We start from the raw sequence: 19,315 nt of genomic DNA, 5'->3' as shown, positions 1-19,315 counted from the left end.
CTGGAATTCCGTCCGCCGCTTTTCCGCCGCGGTCGGCTTCCGACCGCGGCGGAAAAGCTATAACATGGCAGGCGGTGTCTATGAGACACCGTCCGCCATATTATGATGTTTGTGTAAATATGCTTTTCCACGGCGGCTTTTCCGCCATGGAAAAGCATACGGACATTCACTTTGGGGGCCCGTTGCGGGCCCCCTGGGTGAATGGGGGGTGGGGGGTGCACATGGGGGGTACCTATGGTACCCCCCTGCATTTGCGTACACAAAGCAGCAGGCACCGTGCGGTGCCTGCCGCTTTGTGCATGTAAATGCAACACATGCATTTTTAACATTGCGGCGGGTGCAGCTTGAAGCTGCACCCGCCGCAATGTTAAAAATAGAGGATGTGACCGCCACCCTGGCGGTCACATCCTAATTGCCATGGAGGGACTGCCGCTGCCCATGCGGACGGTCCCTCCTACTCAGGGGTGGCGGACGGACGCAAGTCCGTCCGCCATCCTAATCGGCCCCATAATATGTAAACATAAACATGCACATATATATATATCGTACAGTAAGACGTACCATTCACTACTGTAGAGAAATAATGTGTGTCTGGCTCTAGGAACCCGAAACCTACCTCATACGATGTATCAATTTCGGGTAGGTTTTCATTTGATGAGTCTAGTCAAATAAAACAAAGGTAAAACAAATGTGAAACACCCATATTGTTTTTTAAAAAACATCATCTGCCTGTAGTCTCACACTCAAATATGTGCAGGAATACAAAATATTACTTAGTTTGAATTTAATAACAGGACAAATACAAACAGGAGACGAGATGAATACCTAATTTACTATTCTTTACATTAAACAGGATTTACACATGTTATTTTTTCCACTTCTCATAACTACATTAAAGAATACAATGTACCTAGGTACCTGGGTATAGCTTTAGTTTATCTTATGCTGTTCTTTATTTGTTAACAAAGCCCGTCTTTGCGTAATTGTGAGTCTGGTTTACGTTAGCATCACTTTCTGGTGGTGGTGCCCCGAAATGAACACAGAGTGATTTTGGCAAATGCTTGCCTTTCTCTACCTTTGTATCAATGTACTTCCAATTTGTTTATCCAAAATAACCCTTATAATATCATTGTGACCACTGAAATATTAATAAGCTGCCACTCAGATGTTGAATGCATTTTTTATACATGATTATTGTACTTTATGTGTTCTACCATAAGGTTTTTTGGAAGATATCACAACATTAATATCCTCAAACATTTTTTTATCAAACTGTTTGCGGTTTCATCACTATATGCAAATTTGACAATAGGATGCCTACCACTGCTCCTTTGCTATGCACATATGAACATTTCTATAAATACTAATAGTGACCTAAGAGGCACTGGACTTCCACTTGCTATTTTACTTTTTTTTCCTTAAATCATCCCACAGAGCAATGCTAAAGGACACATTTCATGTTAATTTCAATATGGTCCTGAATTAAATGCTTACTGTTAGATCTGGCAGCCTTGGCGTGGGTTTCTCCTGTATTTTTGCCTTTGCCTCCTGTGTTTTAACAGTGAGTTGAACTTTGGTTTTGTTAGTCTAGATGCTTTGGGCACTTTGCAACTGCTGTTCAGTGCCAAAGTGCAAGTGCTCCCTCTGTAAAGTGTTATCATGAATTGTTGTTTCCATAATAGGCTCTTTTGGTTTACTGTTAAGTCCCTAGTACAGTGCACTGTGTGTGCCCAGGGCCTGTAAACCAAAATGCTGCTAGTGGGCTTGCAGCAATGATTGTGTCATCCACACAAGTAGCCTTTCAAAGGTAACTCAAATCTGCCACTGCACTGTCTGTGCGCAGTTTGGAACTGCCATGTTGACCTGGCAAGTGCACCCACTTGCCAGGCCCTAACCTTCTCTTTTCTTACATGTGAGTCACCCCTAAGGTAGGCCCACGGTACACCTGTGGGCAGGGTGCAGTGTATGTGAAAGGTAGGACATGCTCTGATGTGTGGGGCATGTCTTGATAGTGAAACACTGCCCATTTCATTTTTCACTATTGAAAGGCAATGTGTCCCATAGGATAGAATCGGAGTTTAATTATAACGTCTTATAAACAGAACTTCCCATTGGGACAAAGATAGGAAGTTAAAGTTTAGCATGCCTGAACTCAGAATATAAAGATGCATCTTTTATGAAGGATGAGTTCTTCATTTTGTTTTAGAAAAAAACACTTTTAGAAAGAAGGTATTTTTTTACTTAGCCATCCTGTGTGCTTCAACTAGTTCTGTGAGTTGACTGCCTGGCTTTGGAGTGACAGGGGCTGGGGATGTGAATTCTGTTCAGACAGCCACTTGGGGAGGGGGGAGTTAGGTGTGTCAGGTTGAGTCAGGGCTTGTCTGAATAGACCTGGGCTGCATTCAGAGTAGGGGTAGAAGATTTCTTTCACACCTGAATGGGCCTGCTCTGCCTTGAACAATGCTGTCTCAACCTCCTGCCAGGAAGCTGCACCAGAGAGGACAGAACTGGTTTTGGCTGGGAAAGAGCTTCTCTGTCACTAGAGAACAAAGGAATTTGTGCTATAAAAAGTGGGGCCCAGATCACAGAATTTTAGATTACTTCTGAGATTCAAGAGGAACCTTTGCAAAGGAGAAGAGCTGGAGAAACTGAGAAGTACTGCCCCTTTGCTGAGTGCTGTCTGAGGATGGCCTGTAGTGGCTGTTTCTGCAAAGGAAAGGACAATGACATTGCTGTGTGCTGTGTCTCCTGCTTGGGGTAGCCCTCCAAGGGCTGAAGTAGAGCTTGCCTCCTGTTCTGAAGTCTCAGGGACACGGATACTTCACACCCCCCCCCTGAACTCAATTGCTGGGAGTTCTGGCCTGCCAAGAGGTGCCTGCCAGTGTTCTGGGCCTCTGCAGGTTGTTTCTGGGGCTGGGTACTGCAAAAGACTAAAGAACTGTGAAAAACGATGAATCGTCCGCTTCCGACGCATCCCAGCGGTGCCAGAAGAATATCCGAGACAGCATCGCCATAGCGCCTGCCTGCAGCTGAAGTATCTGCTGTGCGACGAGTCCTGTGTACCGAACTCCGACGTCCCATATCACCACACCGACTCTGATGCAGGCCCTCCTGTGTAAGAACTGTCGCATCGAGGGGATGCGGCTGGAATCGTCACAGCACATCCCGGAACTTCACGCATCGCATTATCCCGGATCCTGCATCGCACCTAGGTGCCAGGTCTGTTGCATCACTGGGGGATGCAGTAAGAAACAGATGCATCATCTCCCATGCAGTTAGAAACCGATGCATCACGTCTTCTCCGGTAGGGACCCAACGCATCACCTCGCCTGCGCAGCAGTTAAGGAACCAACGCATCAACCCCCCCGAGCAAGGAACCAACGCATCGCCTTCCCTGTGTGTAAGGAACCGAATCATCACCTTCCAAGCGCCCCTTTTTGCTTGTGTTTCTGACGCATCCAAAGTATTTTATGTTGAAAGTGCTGCATCCACCATTTTCTATGAACAGAACTATTTCTATCTTTTAAAAGTCACATTTTGATTTCTGTATTGTGGGTTTTTGCCGTTTTGGCCGTGTTTAGTTTAGATAATGATTGTTTATTTTTCAAAACTGTTGTGGTGTCGATTTGTAGTGTTTTCACTGTATTACTGTATGTGTACACAAATGCTTTACACACTGCCTCTGAGATAAGCCTGTCTGCTTGTGCCAAGCTACCAAGACGGTGAGCCAGGGTTATTTTAGAAGTCTACCCCCCTTCCCCTGACTTTGAAGAAGGGTCCCTATTTGGACAAAGGTGCAAACCATTTCTAACGCTAACCAAACATTGAGAGTTCAATTTGTTGTGACAGCCCTTCCTTTCATCATGACTGCAATGGTTTCTAAAAGGCACATTATTTTCTTCTAATTAAAGTACCGATACTAAAAGAATTATTTAACAGCTATGAGGAAATACAATACACCTAAGATTTTTCTATTTTATCTTTCATAATCCTTTTGTTTACCAATACAACAAACATGTCAGTCTTAAAAATTAAGATAGGGCTGGATATATTCAGGTATTTTTACTACAGATTCATGATGTAGCAGAAGGTATACCAGTGGCCACTTTCAGAAAGCTTTAATACATCAGAGATCAGTCAGTCAGTCAGAAAACTTTATTTCGGTTTTTGTTCAAACCATAAAAGTACATATACAATAGTAACACAATTTAAAAATACATTTGTTATAGAGACATATCTGATAAAGTGCAAAGAGATCTACAACCATGGTTTTCAGTCACACAGTCACAAAAGCAGGTTTTGCAGATGTTGTTTAGAGTACGATATGTGATGCACTGAGTATCTTCTGGATAGATATTGTACAAGCTCGGGGTCATTTGATGATTCTCAACATTGGTTTTATTTTTTCTTGAGCAGTTAAACTATAGCTATGTGGTTTCTTAGCCATATTAGCACCGCTACCTAGATAATGTTAGATCATCAGGCATCACTCTTTCAAATTTAGTTCACTTGAGCATAGCTATATTGTTTTTGGTTTTGCTGACAAAATGTAGGCATCGAGGTTCAAAATGTTACTCCTAGTTGATGGCACCCCAAAGTTCAGTATGTGGGGTAGTGGGATTTCAATTGTCGACCAGGCCCCTTATCTATGTTGTCCGCAAAGGGGGTGGGGCAAAGGATGGCAATAGTCATTTTAAGCATAATTCCTGTGGGTACATTTTGGATTCCATACTTTCGAAAGGTCCTCTTTTTTTTAAGATAGACCTTATTAAATAGCTGGCTTCAGATCTAGGGCCAGATGTAGGTGGCTCATTACCGGTCGGTAACGGCCGAAATTAACGAATTTCTGCAGTTACCGACCGGTAATGGGCTTTTCTTATGTAGGAGGCCAAAATTAAGTATTCGGTAATTTACCGAATCGGTAAATTACCGATTTCTTAAATACAGATTCGGTAAATTACCGAATTTCTAATGTAGGGAGCACTTAAATGAGTGCTTATCCCATGTTAGGATTCGTTATTTACCACCAACTACAAGTTGGTGGTAAATAACGAAAAATAATTTTTTTTTTTAAAGCAAATTGCTTCAGTGCCATGTTGCAGACATACATGCCCTTAGGGCATGTATGTCTGCAACATGTGCACCCATAAACAATTGACGGGTGCAACAGGGTGACACCCTGCCACCCTTCAATGTTTTCCCCATTTTACCGAATCGGTATTTACCGATTCGGTAATTGACATTCATTCCTATGGGCCTCCAGGCCCATAGGAATGAATGGCAATTACCGACTCGGTAAATACCGATAATTTGTACCGATTTTTTAGCTACATAGCATTTACTGATTCGTAAATTCCGAATCAGTAAAATTCGGTATTTACGAATCGGTAAATACTATTTACCTACATGAGGCCCCAAGTCACTTAAATGGGTAGAGGCCAAGATAGCCTCATAGAATTTACTGCCCTTTCTGAATATTACAAATCCCAATCAGTGGGTTTTCCATTCTAAAGTAGTGTTTTAGTGACCACTTTCCAATAGCCATTCTTTTTGAGATTCAGATTAGAAAAGCTATCGGGTTAAGCTACACCCCAATATTCATAACAGAAATAAGGGTCTTTGCATAAGTGTGCACTTGTGGATTCGGATATTGTATTGAAGCAGAAAATGTCAAATAAAGCACAAATCTTGGAATGATTAAAGAGTCAAATAAACTCATTAGGTAGGTTAGCAGCTTTTGCTGACATAATTAAGACAATCAATGTGTATTACAAGGGGACGGACAACTGTGATCTCAAAGACCTTAAAACTGGTTTAATAGTGATTGTACATGGTCCCACAGTAAACTCATTATGGCGTTGAAATAAAAACCCAGGGATAATTTATCTGTGAGACATCTTCGACACCAATACAAACAGGCAATTATGAAACATAATATGGTTATCAGATATGAAGCATGGGAAAAATGTAATGAAGCAAGTCTTTATAAAGATCCCAGCCTCTTTTGGAAAACTGTTAATGCTACCTTTTTTCAAGGCACTCACAACAATTGTATTGATGTTACAATCATGCCTGAGAAATGGGATGAGCACTTTGCCGGTGTGTATAGGACTGAGGAGGAGAACTTTTGCACCTTAGAACCTATCAAAAATCAAATAGGTGCCACTCTTACAGTGCAGGCCCCCCTACTTATGAGGAAGTCACATCACAAAAGCCTTAAGCTAAACCATAAAGAATAAGGCATCTGGCCCAGATGGTGTCCCTGTCGATCTCTTCCTGGCTAACCCTGATCTTTGGCTCCCACTGAAACCAACATCCAAACTGTGTAGCACACCTGTGCCCACCCAAATCCTGATAGAATATGATTATAATACCTATTTTAAAAAGGAATAATGTCTGACCCTAAGTGTTATCACCCAATTTCAATGATTGATTGCACATGCAAATTAATGGTCAGGGTCATACTGGATCGTTTGGAAGCTAGGGTAACTGAAAGAGGGAAACTTTCTAACATACAGTATGGTTTCAGGAGGGGCCTGGGTACTGTTAAGCAGTGCCTCAACCTCCACCCAGGCAGAAGCAAGTATACACTAGCAAACAGTGGCTCCCTTTATTTAGGATTTAGGGATTTAACATCTGCTTTTGACTGGGTGGTGAGAGGCAAGCTGTGGAAAAAAATAGTAGACATGGGCATAGACATTTCTCTAGTTCACTCTCTAGTGAAGATGTACCAGGGTGTGTCTAGGAGTCAGGTATGGGGCGGATGCAAAACTCACCAACCCCATTAAAATTAATCTTGGAGTCCCCTAAGCCACTTTTTAATTATTTTTATAAATTAATGAACGGTAGAGATACCTCAACCAAGGGCAGGTAGATGTTCCAAGGGTACAGTCTAGAAATCTCCCGCTGTTGCTTATGCTGATGATTGTATGCTAATGTCCAGAACTGGTGTGGATCTGCAAACACTTTTAACCAGATTTAATGATTTTATGTGTGACTTGGTCCTAAAGACCAATACGGCTAAATCTTATGCCATGGTGGTTGGGAATACCCCTCCCCTCTTAAAGTCCTGTTTTTATTAATGATGATAGGATATTCTATGTCCAAAATGTCCCCTACCTAGGTCTCACCTTGGACCAGATATGATCTTGGCACCACCTGGTTGAAACCAGAGTAAAATGTTTCAACCAAAACTTGGAGGCATTATTTAGGTTTGTGAGGAAACTAGGACCCAGACCAATTTATACAATAATTACCATTTATAAGGCGCGCTCCGTAATTCTGTATGGGGCATGTGTTTGGAACTTTTGCAACTTGTCACGCCTCCAGGTAGTAGAGAATTCTTTTCTTTCTTAGGCGATTATTAACAGCTCCTAGTAGTCTCCTTATCATACTTTGTCCTATGGAATTAGGCTCGACTCCTCTAATCCATCTTATACAAATTGCATCAACTTTGTTATGGCACTCAGTACAGGCAAAGGATGACTTGACCCTTAATTGTGCTATAATATTCAACTGTATGAGCCTTGATCATTTGCTGAAAATACCATGGCTTTGCCACATAAAAAGGCAGCTGGAGCTAGCAGGGAGAGTGGACTATTTTCACAACCCTGAACTTGTTTTCAAAATGTCCGAAACCCAGCAGAAAGGGGATCTTTTATCTATGTTAAAGGAGAACAGGGTGTGCTCGGAGATAGTGAAGAAGAGAGTAGCAGAATATCTGCCCCTAGTATGCTCTGAACATCTGGAGCCCTATCGTTCTTTTTTCTTTTGCCACTCAAAAAGTTTTATCTTATTAGATTCAGGTTTAGCATCGCACATTTGTTAGTTTCTTACCCCTGCAACGCCTACTGTGGTGCTGAACTTGATTCATGTCCATGCGACTCTAAATCAGCTCAGAATGTGTTGCGTTCCTGTTTTCTTTTGCCGACTATACACCAAACTACTGAGGGATTTTATAACTCCACTATTAAGGGTTTTGACTATAGGGAAATGTAGGCTAGCCCTGTATCATCTCTAGCTCCTCAAAGATGAACATATATGCCTAATGGTGTTTAGATTAATCTCTACAGCAGTTTGTTTGTGGAATTTAGTTGAGAAATGAGGATTTCTATATTGCTGGGTGATGAAGTATAACTTTTTTAAGGATGCACAATTTATCTTAATTGTAATGTTATAACTTTATGGCTTTTTATCATAATACCCAAAATGTATATTCCCGTATTATTGGTAATTTTTTATTTATTTACTGAAATCGTTATATTGTGTACTTTTTCTTTTTTTCTTTTTACTTTATGGCACTATGCACTTTACTTATTTCAGAGTAGTCAAAAACACATGCTTGATGTATTGGAATTGTTTTTATATATTTTACTTTCGGAACCCTTTGACCTGATGCTGTCTTTTGGAATGTTATTTTACCACCCAATCTACATTGTTTATAACAAATTGTATTATATTGTCTGATTTTATATTCATTGTCCTCTTTCATGGCTGTGAAAAGAACTGAATAAATAATGTTTGACTGATTGACTGACAGTATTTTTAAAAGATGGTCATAGAGATTAGGGGCCAGATGTAGGAGGCCATTTACCGACCGGTAAATGGGTATTTGGGATGTAGGGGCATCATTTTACAGAATCGGTAAATTTACAGATTCGGTAAATTTACTGATTCTGTAAAATACCGAATCTGTATTTTTACCGATTCTGTAAATCCCAGATGTAGGTGGGACTCTTCTGAGTCCCAAAGGCCCTACAGATTCGGTATTTTACCACCCAATCCAATTGGGTGTTAAAATACCGAATCCAGGTGTGCATGCACATGTGTGCATGCACACCTAGCCACATGGCACACATGCCCGTCTTTGGGGTGCTAGAGGGTGTCAAAGTGACACCCCCTGCACCCTTGCTGGAATCGGTATTTACCGAATCGGTATCGGTAATGCCCATTGATTCCTATGGGCTTCAATGCCCATAGGAATCTATGGGCATTACCGAATCGGTATTTACAGAATCGGTAAATACCGAATCTTAACGATTCGGTATTTACCGAGTCTGTGTTACCTACATCCCCCTCCCCCCCTCTATTTTACCACTTCTTAAATACCGAATCGGTAAAATTCGGTATTTAAGAAGTGGTAAAATAGAATTACCTACATCCAGCCATTAGTTCTGAAGATCTCAAAGTATTTAAGGTGTGAAAGGGAATGATTTCTCCTATTAATTGAGGTTGCCCCTTGGTAGCAACTGAAAATTATATATAACCAATGCAATATTTCTTTGGCTTCCACAGTCCTTCTGCCAGAGACCAGTAGAGTTTTGTCCTTTTTTCAGTTACATGGATCCTTTTATAACATGCACAGCTGCAAGACATGTGTCATATTTACCACTGTATCTGTACCTGTGCAATGTATATCAGCAAATTTAAATAATTTTGTAATACTAGCAATAATGATAGGAAATTACATTATATGGAACATTTGGACAGCGGTTTTTCCACCATAAGCCCCGAAATGTTTTGGTGATGGGGCAAGAAAACTAAAGAAAAAAATGAAGAGGGTATCAAAAGTGAAATAAAGAAGGAGCCTTGGGGATGGAGTGAGCATCCACAAAATGCTATGATTTCTCTAGATGTAGTGATAGGATATCGTGGGGAGCCAATACTATGTTTATGGCCAGCAGGTAGTGTGGGAGGTGTAGATGAGAGGTCGTTTTCAGGAGAAGGAAGGAGGGAGAAGTAGGAGATGAGGGTTATTGGTGATATGAACTGCAACAAAACAGATCTCTCTTTGAGAGCATCTAGGCATAAAAGTGAGAGACCGTGGAAAGCATTCAGAACTCTCAAGAAGCCTTTTCAGATAAGTGTCAACATGTGAAGAGATAGTTGAAGGAACAAGCTGGAGGTTACTTGTCATTTCTCTACGTACTCTGATTTCAGACAGAATATACAGTTAGAATAGGATTCCTACAAAGAGTGCTGAAGGCTAGGCACTAGATTTATTTTGAACATGGATTTCAGGGCTCCAGGTTTCCCTCGATTTTCTTACCAGACACCCTTTGAGAGGCTATTGTACTTTTAACCCAGCAAAGTGGTGTTTGCATCTGGCTGGGAAAACAGGTAAGGGACACCTAAAGGATGCACGGTACAGAATCCTACCTTGTCATCCAGTACATCTGGAAAATCAGCAAGAAGACAGGTGGGCAGGATGTGGAACTTCTGGCACAATATTGATAGAATCTAGCTTTAAACAGCAACACAATAGGGAGCATAAAGTTGTTCATAAATGTCGGGTTTGCGCATTGCGTTTTCAGGCAGTTTCCTTCTTGAGCCTCAAGCCCAGCGCTTCTTCCAGTTACTATCTCACTCATCTGACGCCACAATGTCTCTTCAGTTCTGCTCAAATTACTCTTGCTAAACAAGTGTTCTGAACTGTCCTCGGTTTCATGTGTCATGATGTGTGGACCGCTGAAGGTTAAGCTACAAACACTGCGAGGATCAGAAAGACATGCAACATAGGTCATTTAAAGGCTTTATTTCTTTCTCTACACAATCGCCCGACCGGTTGGCGAGACAACTTCAACTGCCAGTTTAAACTAACACATATCTACATTCCAATTCTTTTAACACCTACGTTATAATTCCTTAAAGAACTAAGCTCAACACATCTTCCCCTCATACAAAATAAAACATGTTCCCATCGTAAAATGAAATAAAATACAATAAAATACAATTCACGCTTCAAATAAAATACACAATAAAAAGGATGAAGAAAAACATGCCATGGATTAAAAATCACCCAGGAAGTGGAGGACACAACTAAACACAGTAGGGTATTTTCACCGGAGTTCACCTCTCCTTATGTGTCCTCAACATTTTCACATTACGAAATGAAAATTCTGAGTTTCTCAAATCATCATTACTACTGATCTAACTCCCAGACTCACGCCACCATTCCAACCACCACACCACTGGTAAGACAACTTCTCTTTGTTCCACCACTTGCCATCTTCAAGCAGGACTACATGATCCTTGACGTGAATAACCTTTTTGGGGCACAAACATTTGGACTGACCAGTGGTTATAATGCCAGTTAAACAGACTCTAACCACATCCCTCGCTTTAATCAACAATGTGCCCATAACACTGGCATGTGCCACTTTTCGCTTCTCTTTCACCGAAGACAATTTTTTATCAGACTTGCAACCACCCATCCACAGAAAACACTAACTTGGTGGCAGGCACACAACACTTGAGGAAGATAAATAGGGATACTCCAGTGATGGCATTAGTAGTGGTACGAATTGCCCATAGCAAATCCTTAAGCTCTTTGCACCAGTCCAAACCATTAGCAATAGATAGCTGCATATTGTCCTTCATGACCCTATTACGTCTCTCCACTAAACCCTTGCTGCGAGAATGGTAAAAAGACGTACATTTTACATACCAATGTGACAAAAACTACTTGAACTCACAGGAAGTGAACAGAACTCCATTGCCTATCACTAATTCACTGGTGGCTCCTTCTCTCTCGCTTACAGATTGCAAAAATGCAATTATCTTCGATGTGTTGGATCACTTCACAAATTCTACGTCTGGCCAAAACAAAAATTCATCAATAAGCACAAGGCAAAATCTACAACTCTCCCTGATAACATTGATGGGGCCTCTGACATCCATTCCTAGTTTGACCCAGGCTTTGTCAAGAACAGCTTCCACAGGGCTAGGTACAGTGACTTATCACTGATGGCACATGCCACACAATCCCTCACAAAATACTCTACTTCCCTGGCCATCCTTGGCCACCAAACCCTAACTTAGAAAAATACATGTTTGAAAGAGTTTATGTGCACATACACCTTGTCCTTGGGCCAATCCTTGCCAATAAAACCCTTCGCAGTTTATAGAATGTCGATTTATCAAGCGCAGATTTACTTTCGCTCCCTGAAATTCAATCTTTCGTAAGCCTTGTAACAACCCCAACCATACTCAAATTCTTCATCAGCCTCTTCCTTAACCACATCCTCATTTGAAGGCAAATGAGAAAGACAATAAGCAAATATATTTGTCACACCTTGTATGCATTCAACATAAGACTGAAACTCCTGTAGTGTATATTGCCGTTTGGCAATACATTGTGTGGCCTTTCTGCCTCCATTGTGGTGAACAAATTAAGCAAAGGCTTTTGGTCTACCCAAATAGCGAATTCCACACCCTATAAGTAGTTTCTACAATAATCAACCCCCACACATACAAGCCAAAGCCTCTCACTCTTTCACCGAATAAGTACTCTCAGCCAACCCTAAGGGCTCGAGACGTGAAGGCAACTATCTCATCTTTCACTTCACACATCTGCAATAATATTACCCCTAATCCAAACTGACTAGCATCAGTAACAATGTAAGAACGGTTGTGTGTGACAAACGGTTTCAAGGGAATTGCATTAGCAACTTCTTGTTTGATAACCTCAAGCTCATCATCCAAATCCTTCGTCCACATGAATTTCTCATTCTTGAGTAATACCCTTAGGTTATGTGTATTCTCTGCACACTTGGGGATAAATCAGGTATAAAACTCCAATATGCCAAAAAATGATTGTACCTGATCTTTGTTTGCAGGAGTAGGAAATTCTAATATTGCTTTGACCAGACTGTTTGGTTTCTATACCAGGCCTTTTTGCAGATGTCCCCCACTTTTTGCCCCATTTGGACTACTAAATGCTGGTTTTCATCTCTGACAATGCACTGAAGCCTGCTAACTGGGCCCCAGTAACAGGGCTCACTCCCTAAAACTGACATGTGTGAATTAGTAGCCCAAACTGGCAAATGACTTTAACCCCATTAGAATTCCCTAGCATATGGTATCAGTGATACCCAGGGCATGGGTGTTGAATGAGCCACCAGGGCCTGAAGCCCTGTTTCTGCCAGCCTGAGTGACCCAAGTAAACTGCTGATAGCAGGCCTTCCATTTCAGACTATGGGAGCAGTGTAAACTGCTTGAACTTGACTTTGCCATCACCATGTGTGGCAAAGTCAATGCACAATTATTAATATATGCCAGTCGCCCCTAAAGAAGGCCTCCTAAAAGCCGAAGAGGCAGGGTATATTATATTAAAGGTGTGAACATGAAAGTGCACATTAAAGGACGCAATATGTGATAGAGGGTTGATAGTATAAAATGAGCTGGCATACAGACAAACCCAAGGTGGGCAACTCCATTATGGTACAGCCTAAATGAGTTGTGTTTGGTATCAAATAACATGTCTCATCACCCCAGAAAGGAATTGTGTGTCAAGGACAATGTTGCATGCACCCAGGTTGCTAACTGAGCGGTTGTCCACCTGGTTGCCCCAGCCTTTCTTGTGCTCTGGTTCGCAGCTCACACTTGCTGACACGAATACAGCAATCTGACCTCCTGCCAGGAGGTGTGAACTCTCCCAGGATTCAGAAACAATGGCCTGGATGGGAAAGAGGCCACACCTTCCTTCCTGACAGGCTTGATAGTGAAGTGGTACATCAGGCGGTGAGCTCAAAAGGCTGCACCCCCGTGCCAAGGCAGGCTAAACAATTAGATAGTCTGGAGCCTACACTACACCCTTGGGGTGGGCTACCAGGTTTGTACAGCTGAGGAAGAATTCTGTCATTTTTAAAAGTCGAATAGTGGGTAGAAAAGGTGGCCTAAGCCCCTGGATGTGGTCACTTCAGGGACAAATAAGTAACTGGGTCTAGTGGCCTATTGGCAACTTGCACCCACTCACCTAACACCCCTAAATCTAGGCGCTACCCCCAACACCAGAACCTCAGTTCTGATCCAACTTGCATCATTTGAAATGAAGAGGCAAAACTCTGCAACAACAGGACTTGCACAAACCTAAAGAGGGAGACTCTGCACTTGTGGCAACACTCCTTGAACAGCACGTCCGAGGCTCATCCTAGTCTAAAAGGTCAGTTCCACCAGACAGAGGGAGCCCTTTGAGAGCCTCAAGCAACCTTAGACTCCCTCAGACTAGTGACACTAGTCTCCTGAAAACTGCAGGTAAAACAATGCTATGGATCCGAAGAATTGCTGGCCATTGTGCCCACTGAGAAATCGCCCAAAATCCAAATGGTCTATTGCATTTTGAGAACTATAGTCCTGCCCTCCACAAAGTTTCAGGCAGCTACCTTTTTCCCCCGGGACCGCCGGATTTCAAAGTACAAATCTGCTGTACTTACCACTGCCAAGGCTTGTTGGTAACCAGTCCTGCAACTGACCCCTTCTCTCGAGGCTAAATCTAGACGGAATTTCATACAACAATCGTCCAACATCAGCAGCGACCTCGTTGATGAGATTTTGAATGCTGTTCACCTGCAGCACCGTGTAAGCAGTAAACACAGCTCTCCCGTAGCTCCCGTTCAAAACCAGGGAAAGCGAGGACAACTCTGCCCCCAGGCGCCACAGGCCAGGTAAAATTGAACTGACTATGGTGGCTTGGTCCTGGGACATGTATTACCTCTATCCTCATTGGTTCCACTCAACTCGACCTACAAGTGACCAGTGGTCACCTCCGCTTTTCCTCCATTGCCCGAAATGCAATGTTTTTGCAGTAGTGAATTGCTGCAACTTATGTTTTCTTCAAAAGTCAATAACTCTGGTTGTATGCAACCACCACATTCCTTTTGGGCTCTAAATCAATATAAAAATCGGCTATTTTTATAAATATGTGTCAGATTTCTTTGGAGCCATGTCAATTACTTATCATCCATGTTGGTACTCTAAAATGCTTAACACTCGTTCCTCTAGTAAAGCCCAACTGCTTTTTGCCACACTACCAGGACTGAGCTATGGTTTTATTATTGTAAATCTAGGGACCATCTATTGGGTCTTTTAGAGTATTGCATGGTGAAACCTACTCAAAATCACCACATAATACTCAACCTTCCTACAAATGGCATATGCCTAGAACTTGTATCCCAGTTAGTCGAACAATCTAATGCAAACGCTCAGTTATCAGCTCTCAACGTCATGCCTATCTCCTTTAACGCAGACAAAACCATGCCTAGGGACTTGTCATGGGAAGACATATTCTGTCCCCCCCAAAAAAAAATTATACTAAAAACATCTAACAAAAGGTATGTCTTTACACAACGCTTCCACAGCACATTGAAAAAACAACAAGATGCTAAACCAAATGGCATGCAATTAAATCTGACTGTCCCTTCAGGAATAATGAATGACCTTAAGTGTCTTGAATCCTGCTTCAATACAATTTGATTATACGCAGCTGTTATATCTAGGGTTGTGAAAATCTTGGAATCTTTAAGTGAAGAAATTATTTCCATTATGTTTGGCAAAAGCCACCTGACCACCCAGATCCGGTCGTTCATACCTCTTAAATCAATACGCAGTCTTAATATGCCATTGTTTTTTCTTGCCAATACAATAGGTGACATCAATTCAGAGTTCTCAATTATCGATTGATCATCTAGATTTTTCAATTCCTTTTAAAGCTTATCACTCATGGGCATTGGCACATGTCTAACCCTGTGTGCAACTAGAGTGGTACCCGACTTCAAGATGATTTGATAACTGAAAAACCTCAACTTTCCCAATTTCTCCTGGAAAATGTCTGGAAATGCACTGACCCGAGGGCACACAACCATGGCACACACAATCGTGCAATCCTTTGTTAATATTAGTTGATCAGGACTGTTGGGATCCAGGGTAATTCCTAGGTTTCCTTCTTCTGACCACCTTAAAAGACATGATCCATCCTTAACCACATACACTGTGGCTCATGCCTCGCTACCCTTGAAATTCAAAACAGCATCAAATTTACCAAACACTTCCATGGGCTTTCCCCATATGTGACTGGTCACACACATGACTTCCTGAGATCCATTTTGTCAAATCTTTCCCACTCCTAGACCAAGAATAATGTAAAAAAAAGGATCAGGAATCCACCATCATGTTAATCGGAATACTCAATACATCAATGAGACAATATGGTTGTTTTACACAACATGCCCCAATTTGCAATACCTCATTCTTCACGTTCTCTCCTTCTGCCTCTTGCACACGAAACACCATACTTTCCTCTTCACTCAGACTTAATTTAACTGCTCGGCGTTGTCTCAAAAATATGAACATATTTAGGTGTTGACCTGGTGCCTGCCCGATTTACACACCTTAGCAAAATGTCCTTTCCTTTTGGATATGCCACACACTTTATCCAAAGCAGGACAACATGATGCTTTACCTAAATGATTTTTGCTCCTGCAGCACTCCAAAATGTCGCTTTACCCTCATTTTTCCTTTCTTTATGTTTTACAGAGTCCATCCCCTGCACTACATGTACCTGTGTACTTGGGTACAGCTATGTAATCAAACAAAAATTCCTTCCTGTGTTATTCAGGGAATATATGTTCGAGACCTTTGTTAAGCAATTAATAGAAAACTGTTTTTAGTAGCTAACCTCTAAAAATGTACAATCAATACTCAAATTTACATTTGATGATTTATTTTTATTCGTGTTAAAAACAGGTTTGTTAAAAACAGACTGTAGCAACAGTTCCTAATCAGTCACATTCAAATTATAACTAATTTTCACAATAATACAAATAGTAATAATAGTAGTATAATCACAATATAACAAATTCATACAAATATGCAATCAAACAATAATTAAAATGAGATATTTTGTGTCGACGCGTTTCGGTGTCTTGTTCTGGTATCGTGAACACCTTCCTCAGGACAAATCAAGGTAAAAACAAACAAACCTAAGAATAAATATATATAATTAATGATAGGTCATATTAATAAGGTTTTCTATGCTCATTCTGAATTCTTTATATCTATACTGGCATGGTCAAATGAATCTTACTTTTAAAATATATATGCTTTTTCCTCCTTCCTCTTTACGAAAGTAGACCACTGTGTACATTTAAGGTACTTCTTCAAAAGGGTCCTGTGAGGCTTCCTCCTGTGTTATAGAATTTAGAGGGATATACTAAATTTTTTTCCAATATTATTATAATTGGCTACTATCATCATGTTAAGCGTTTCTGGTCTGGTTAGTAGATGACTTACTTAGAATTAAAAGCAATGTTGTTCCTTCATTGCATCTGTCAGTTTCACTGCCTTCTGTATCCGGCAAGTACTCTTTTTCTTTGATAATTTCTTTATGAGAGTAACTTGTTGGTGTTTTGTATAAATTGACACCCGTAGTTTGTTGGTGCTCTTTCTGATTTTCAATTCTCAGAATGCCCGTGCTCCTGTCATAAAAATGATTGTAATTTTATCTTCAGGTAACATCTAATATTAAAAAAAAATTTGAAACATGAAAACTAAAATCAAAACTAAAATAATGGGTCTCTGTTCCAAACCCCATGTTTGGAACATTTTCAACCCTGTGAGTCCCACTAAATCTATTGTAAATTATCTAGTAGTCTCCATTTTAAGTTCCAAGGTTTTATACTATTTTTTATTTATAATCATATGGCCACATTGCTAACTTCTAAGCATAGAGGGGCATCGTTGCCTGCTACACAACGGCAACCCAACTCTGTTACAAACATGCCTCCCCTTCCCGCAGCCTTATTTCGTCTACAGATGGGCACAGCGTATCCCCTTACCTTCCATTCAGTCGAGCACGTCCAGAAGCAGCCTCCTCCTACGTGGTCCGGTGGAGATTGACTCTGGACTGCTCACAATCGCTATATATACCCCACTGCTGGCTTGTTAATGCGATAATTAGTATCTGGGGTGTCTTGTTAATATTACGCCCACCGTCTCCAAAACACTTTAGTTTTATGGAATAGAGAACTTGCGCATCACGTGATTATAAACGTGCGCGTGCGCAGTTCAACACGGATCCCATTTTGGTAGTTTCCTAATGATTTTCTTGTAGTTTAGGTGTCTACGTACCCGGTCGTATGTCGGCGGCAACGACAATAATAGTTTAGACTCCCCTACGGCTGATGTAAATTATAAAAGCCACGTATTTTTCTACCGTTTTCAACGATATTATCCCTATTATGCCCCTTCTTCTGTCTTTCGATTCAGGACTTTACATTATCGTTTCTCACTTGTGTGCCGGTTATTACCTACTATTTTTTTAGGGCAGCTAAATAATGTTTACTAATAATCATCCCAACGTTTATTCCTACAATTAGTATACTTAGACTCGGGTGTCTAAATGTGTAACCTCCATATTCTTTGATTTACATCACCATCTGCTATTACATCTTTATTTCCTTGCTGTACATACCAACAATATGAGTATTGTTCCATTATTCATCATGTACATTATGTCGTGATACAGTTAGGAAACCATTTTCTGATTTCTTCATGTTACAATTCAAGATGACCCAATAGTTCATAGCATCAATTTTCACATCAACAGTAGTTTAGTCTTTTACATTTTTCATCCAAAATATAATAAAGTGCATTTTTTATATAAAAATAAAAGCGTGTCGTTACAGATTCAGACTATATTCTTCATGCACCATGTATTTATCTTTTCACAATAGAACAGGATTAAGGTCCCTCAATCCTTACCTACTACATATGTCCCTTTATCCTATCCTACTACGTATGTCCATTTGGATATTTAGTACCCTTACTTGTCAAAATGACATAAACAGGTGGGTTTCTCTTAGACAAGACCTTACATGAGTTGTTTCTCTTAAATAGAACAAACATGTCCATGGACACCTTGTTGAGCATCGGGCAACTTATCAATCATGAGTTGGAGTTCCAAACAGATTAGTTGGATTCAATTCAATTTATCAATCTCTCCCACTCCTCCCTATTATTTAAACCGTTGTAATAGGTTTTGAATTTGGACATATAGAATTGCTCTCTTTGTTTACGTTTTTTCTCAATGTCACCTCCTCTGATTGAAGTTTTAATTTTTCCAAAATGAACCATTTCAAATCATCAAGTCCATGATTTTTTTCTACCCAATGCTCAACAAGCGGCGCATTCTTTTTCTGATTTTTAAGGGCTGACCGATGTTAAGTCAGTCGCGAGCGCATTTCTCGTCCTGTTTCACCTATATATCCCTTCAAACAGGGACAAACAATCAGATAAACTACATTTGCAGTCCTACAGTTTACATGTTCATTTATGTAGTGTGTAACTCCATTTAACTCTATATTTTCTGTTTTCCAAATACTTTTACAGTGTGAGCAAGTTCCACAGGGTAGATTTCCTTTAATGGGACCTCCATTTGTTATACACTTCTGGAAGCCTCCTCTGGGTTCTTTATAGGTTTGAACCAGATGATTTCTAATCGTTTTGTATGCTTCCTTTAAGCTATAAGAGCAAAATATTT

The 19,315-nt window shown here is 40.8% G+C and overlaps 1 protein-coding gene across 4 annotated transcripts in view; it reads right to left on the bottom strand.

The window, feature by feature from the left end:
- ARAP2 (ArfGAP with RhoGAP domain, ankyrin repeat and PH domain 2) overlaps positions 1-19,315 on the bottom strand; it is a 1,514,823-nt gene that overhangs the window by 1,295,355 nt on the left and 200,153 nt on the right. For all 4 annotated transcript variants that reach the window (XR_013608339.1, XR_013608340.1, XM_078678359.1 and 1 more), the window contains exon 4: positions 617-660. Coding sequence is in view for 2 of the 4 variants with exons in the window: in XM_078678359.1 (XP_078534485.1) it covers positions 617-660 (44 nt within the window). In the remaining 2 variants the exon portion in view is untranslated. The remainder of the gene's footprint in view (positions 1-616; positions 661-19,315) is intronic.

This window comes from Lissotriton helveticus, chromosome 2_2, assembly GCF_964261635.1.
Source record: "Lissotriton helveticus chromosome 2_2, aLisHel1.1, whole genome shotgun sequence".
In the NCBI taxonomy this organism is placed as follows: domain Eukaryota; kingdom Metazoa; phylum Chordata; class Amphibia; order Caudata; family Salamandridae; genus Lissotriton; species Lissotriton helveticus.
The sequence above is the reverse complement of the archived record's forward strand: the minus strand, read 5'-3'. Positions and strand labels throughout refer to the sequence as shown.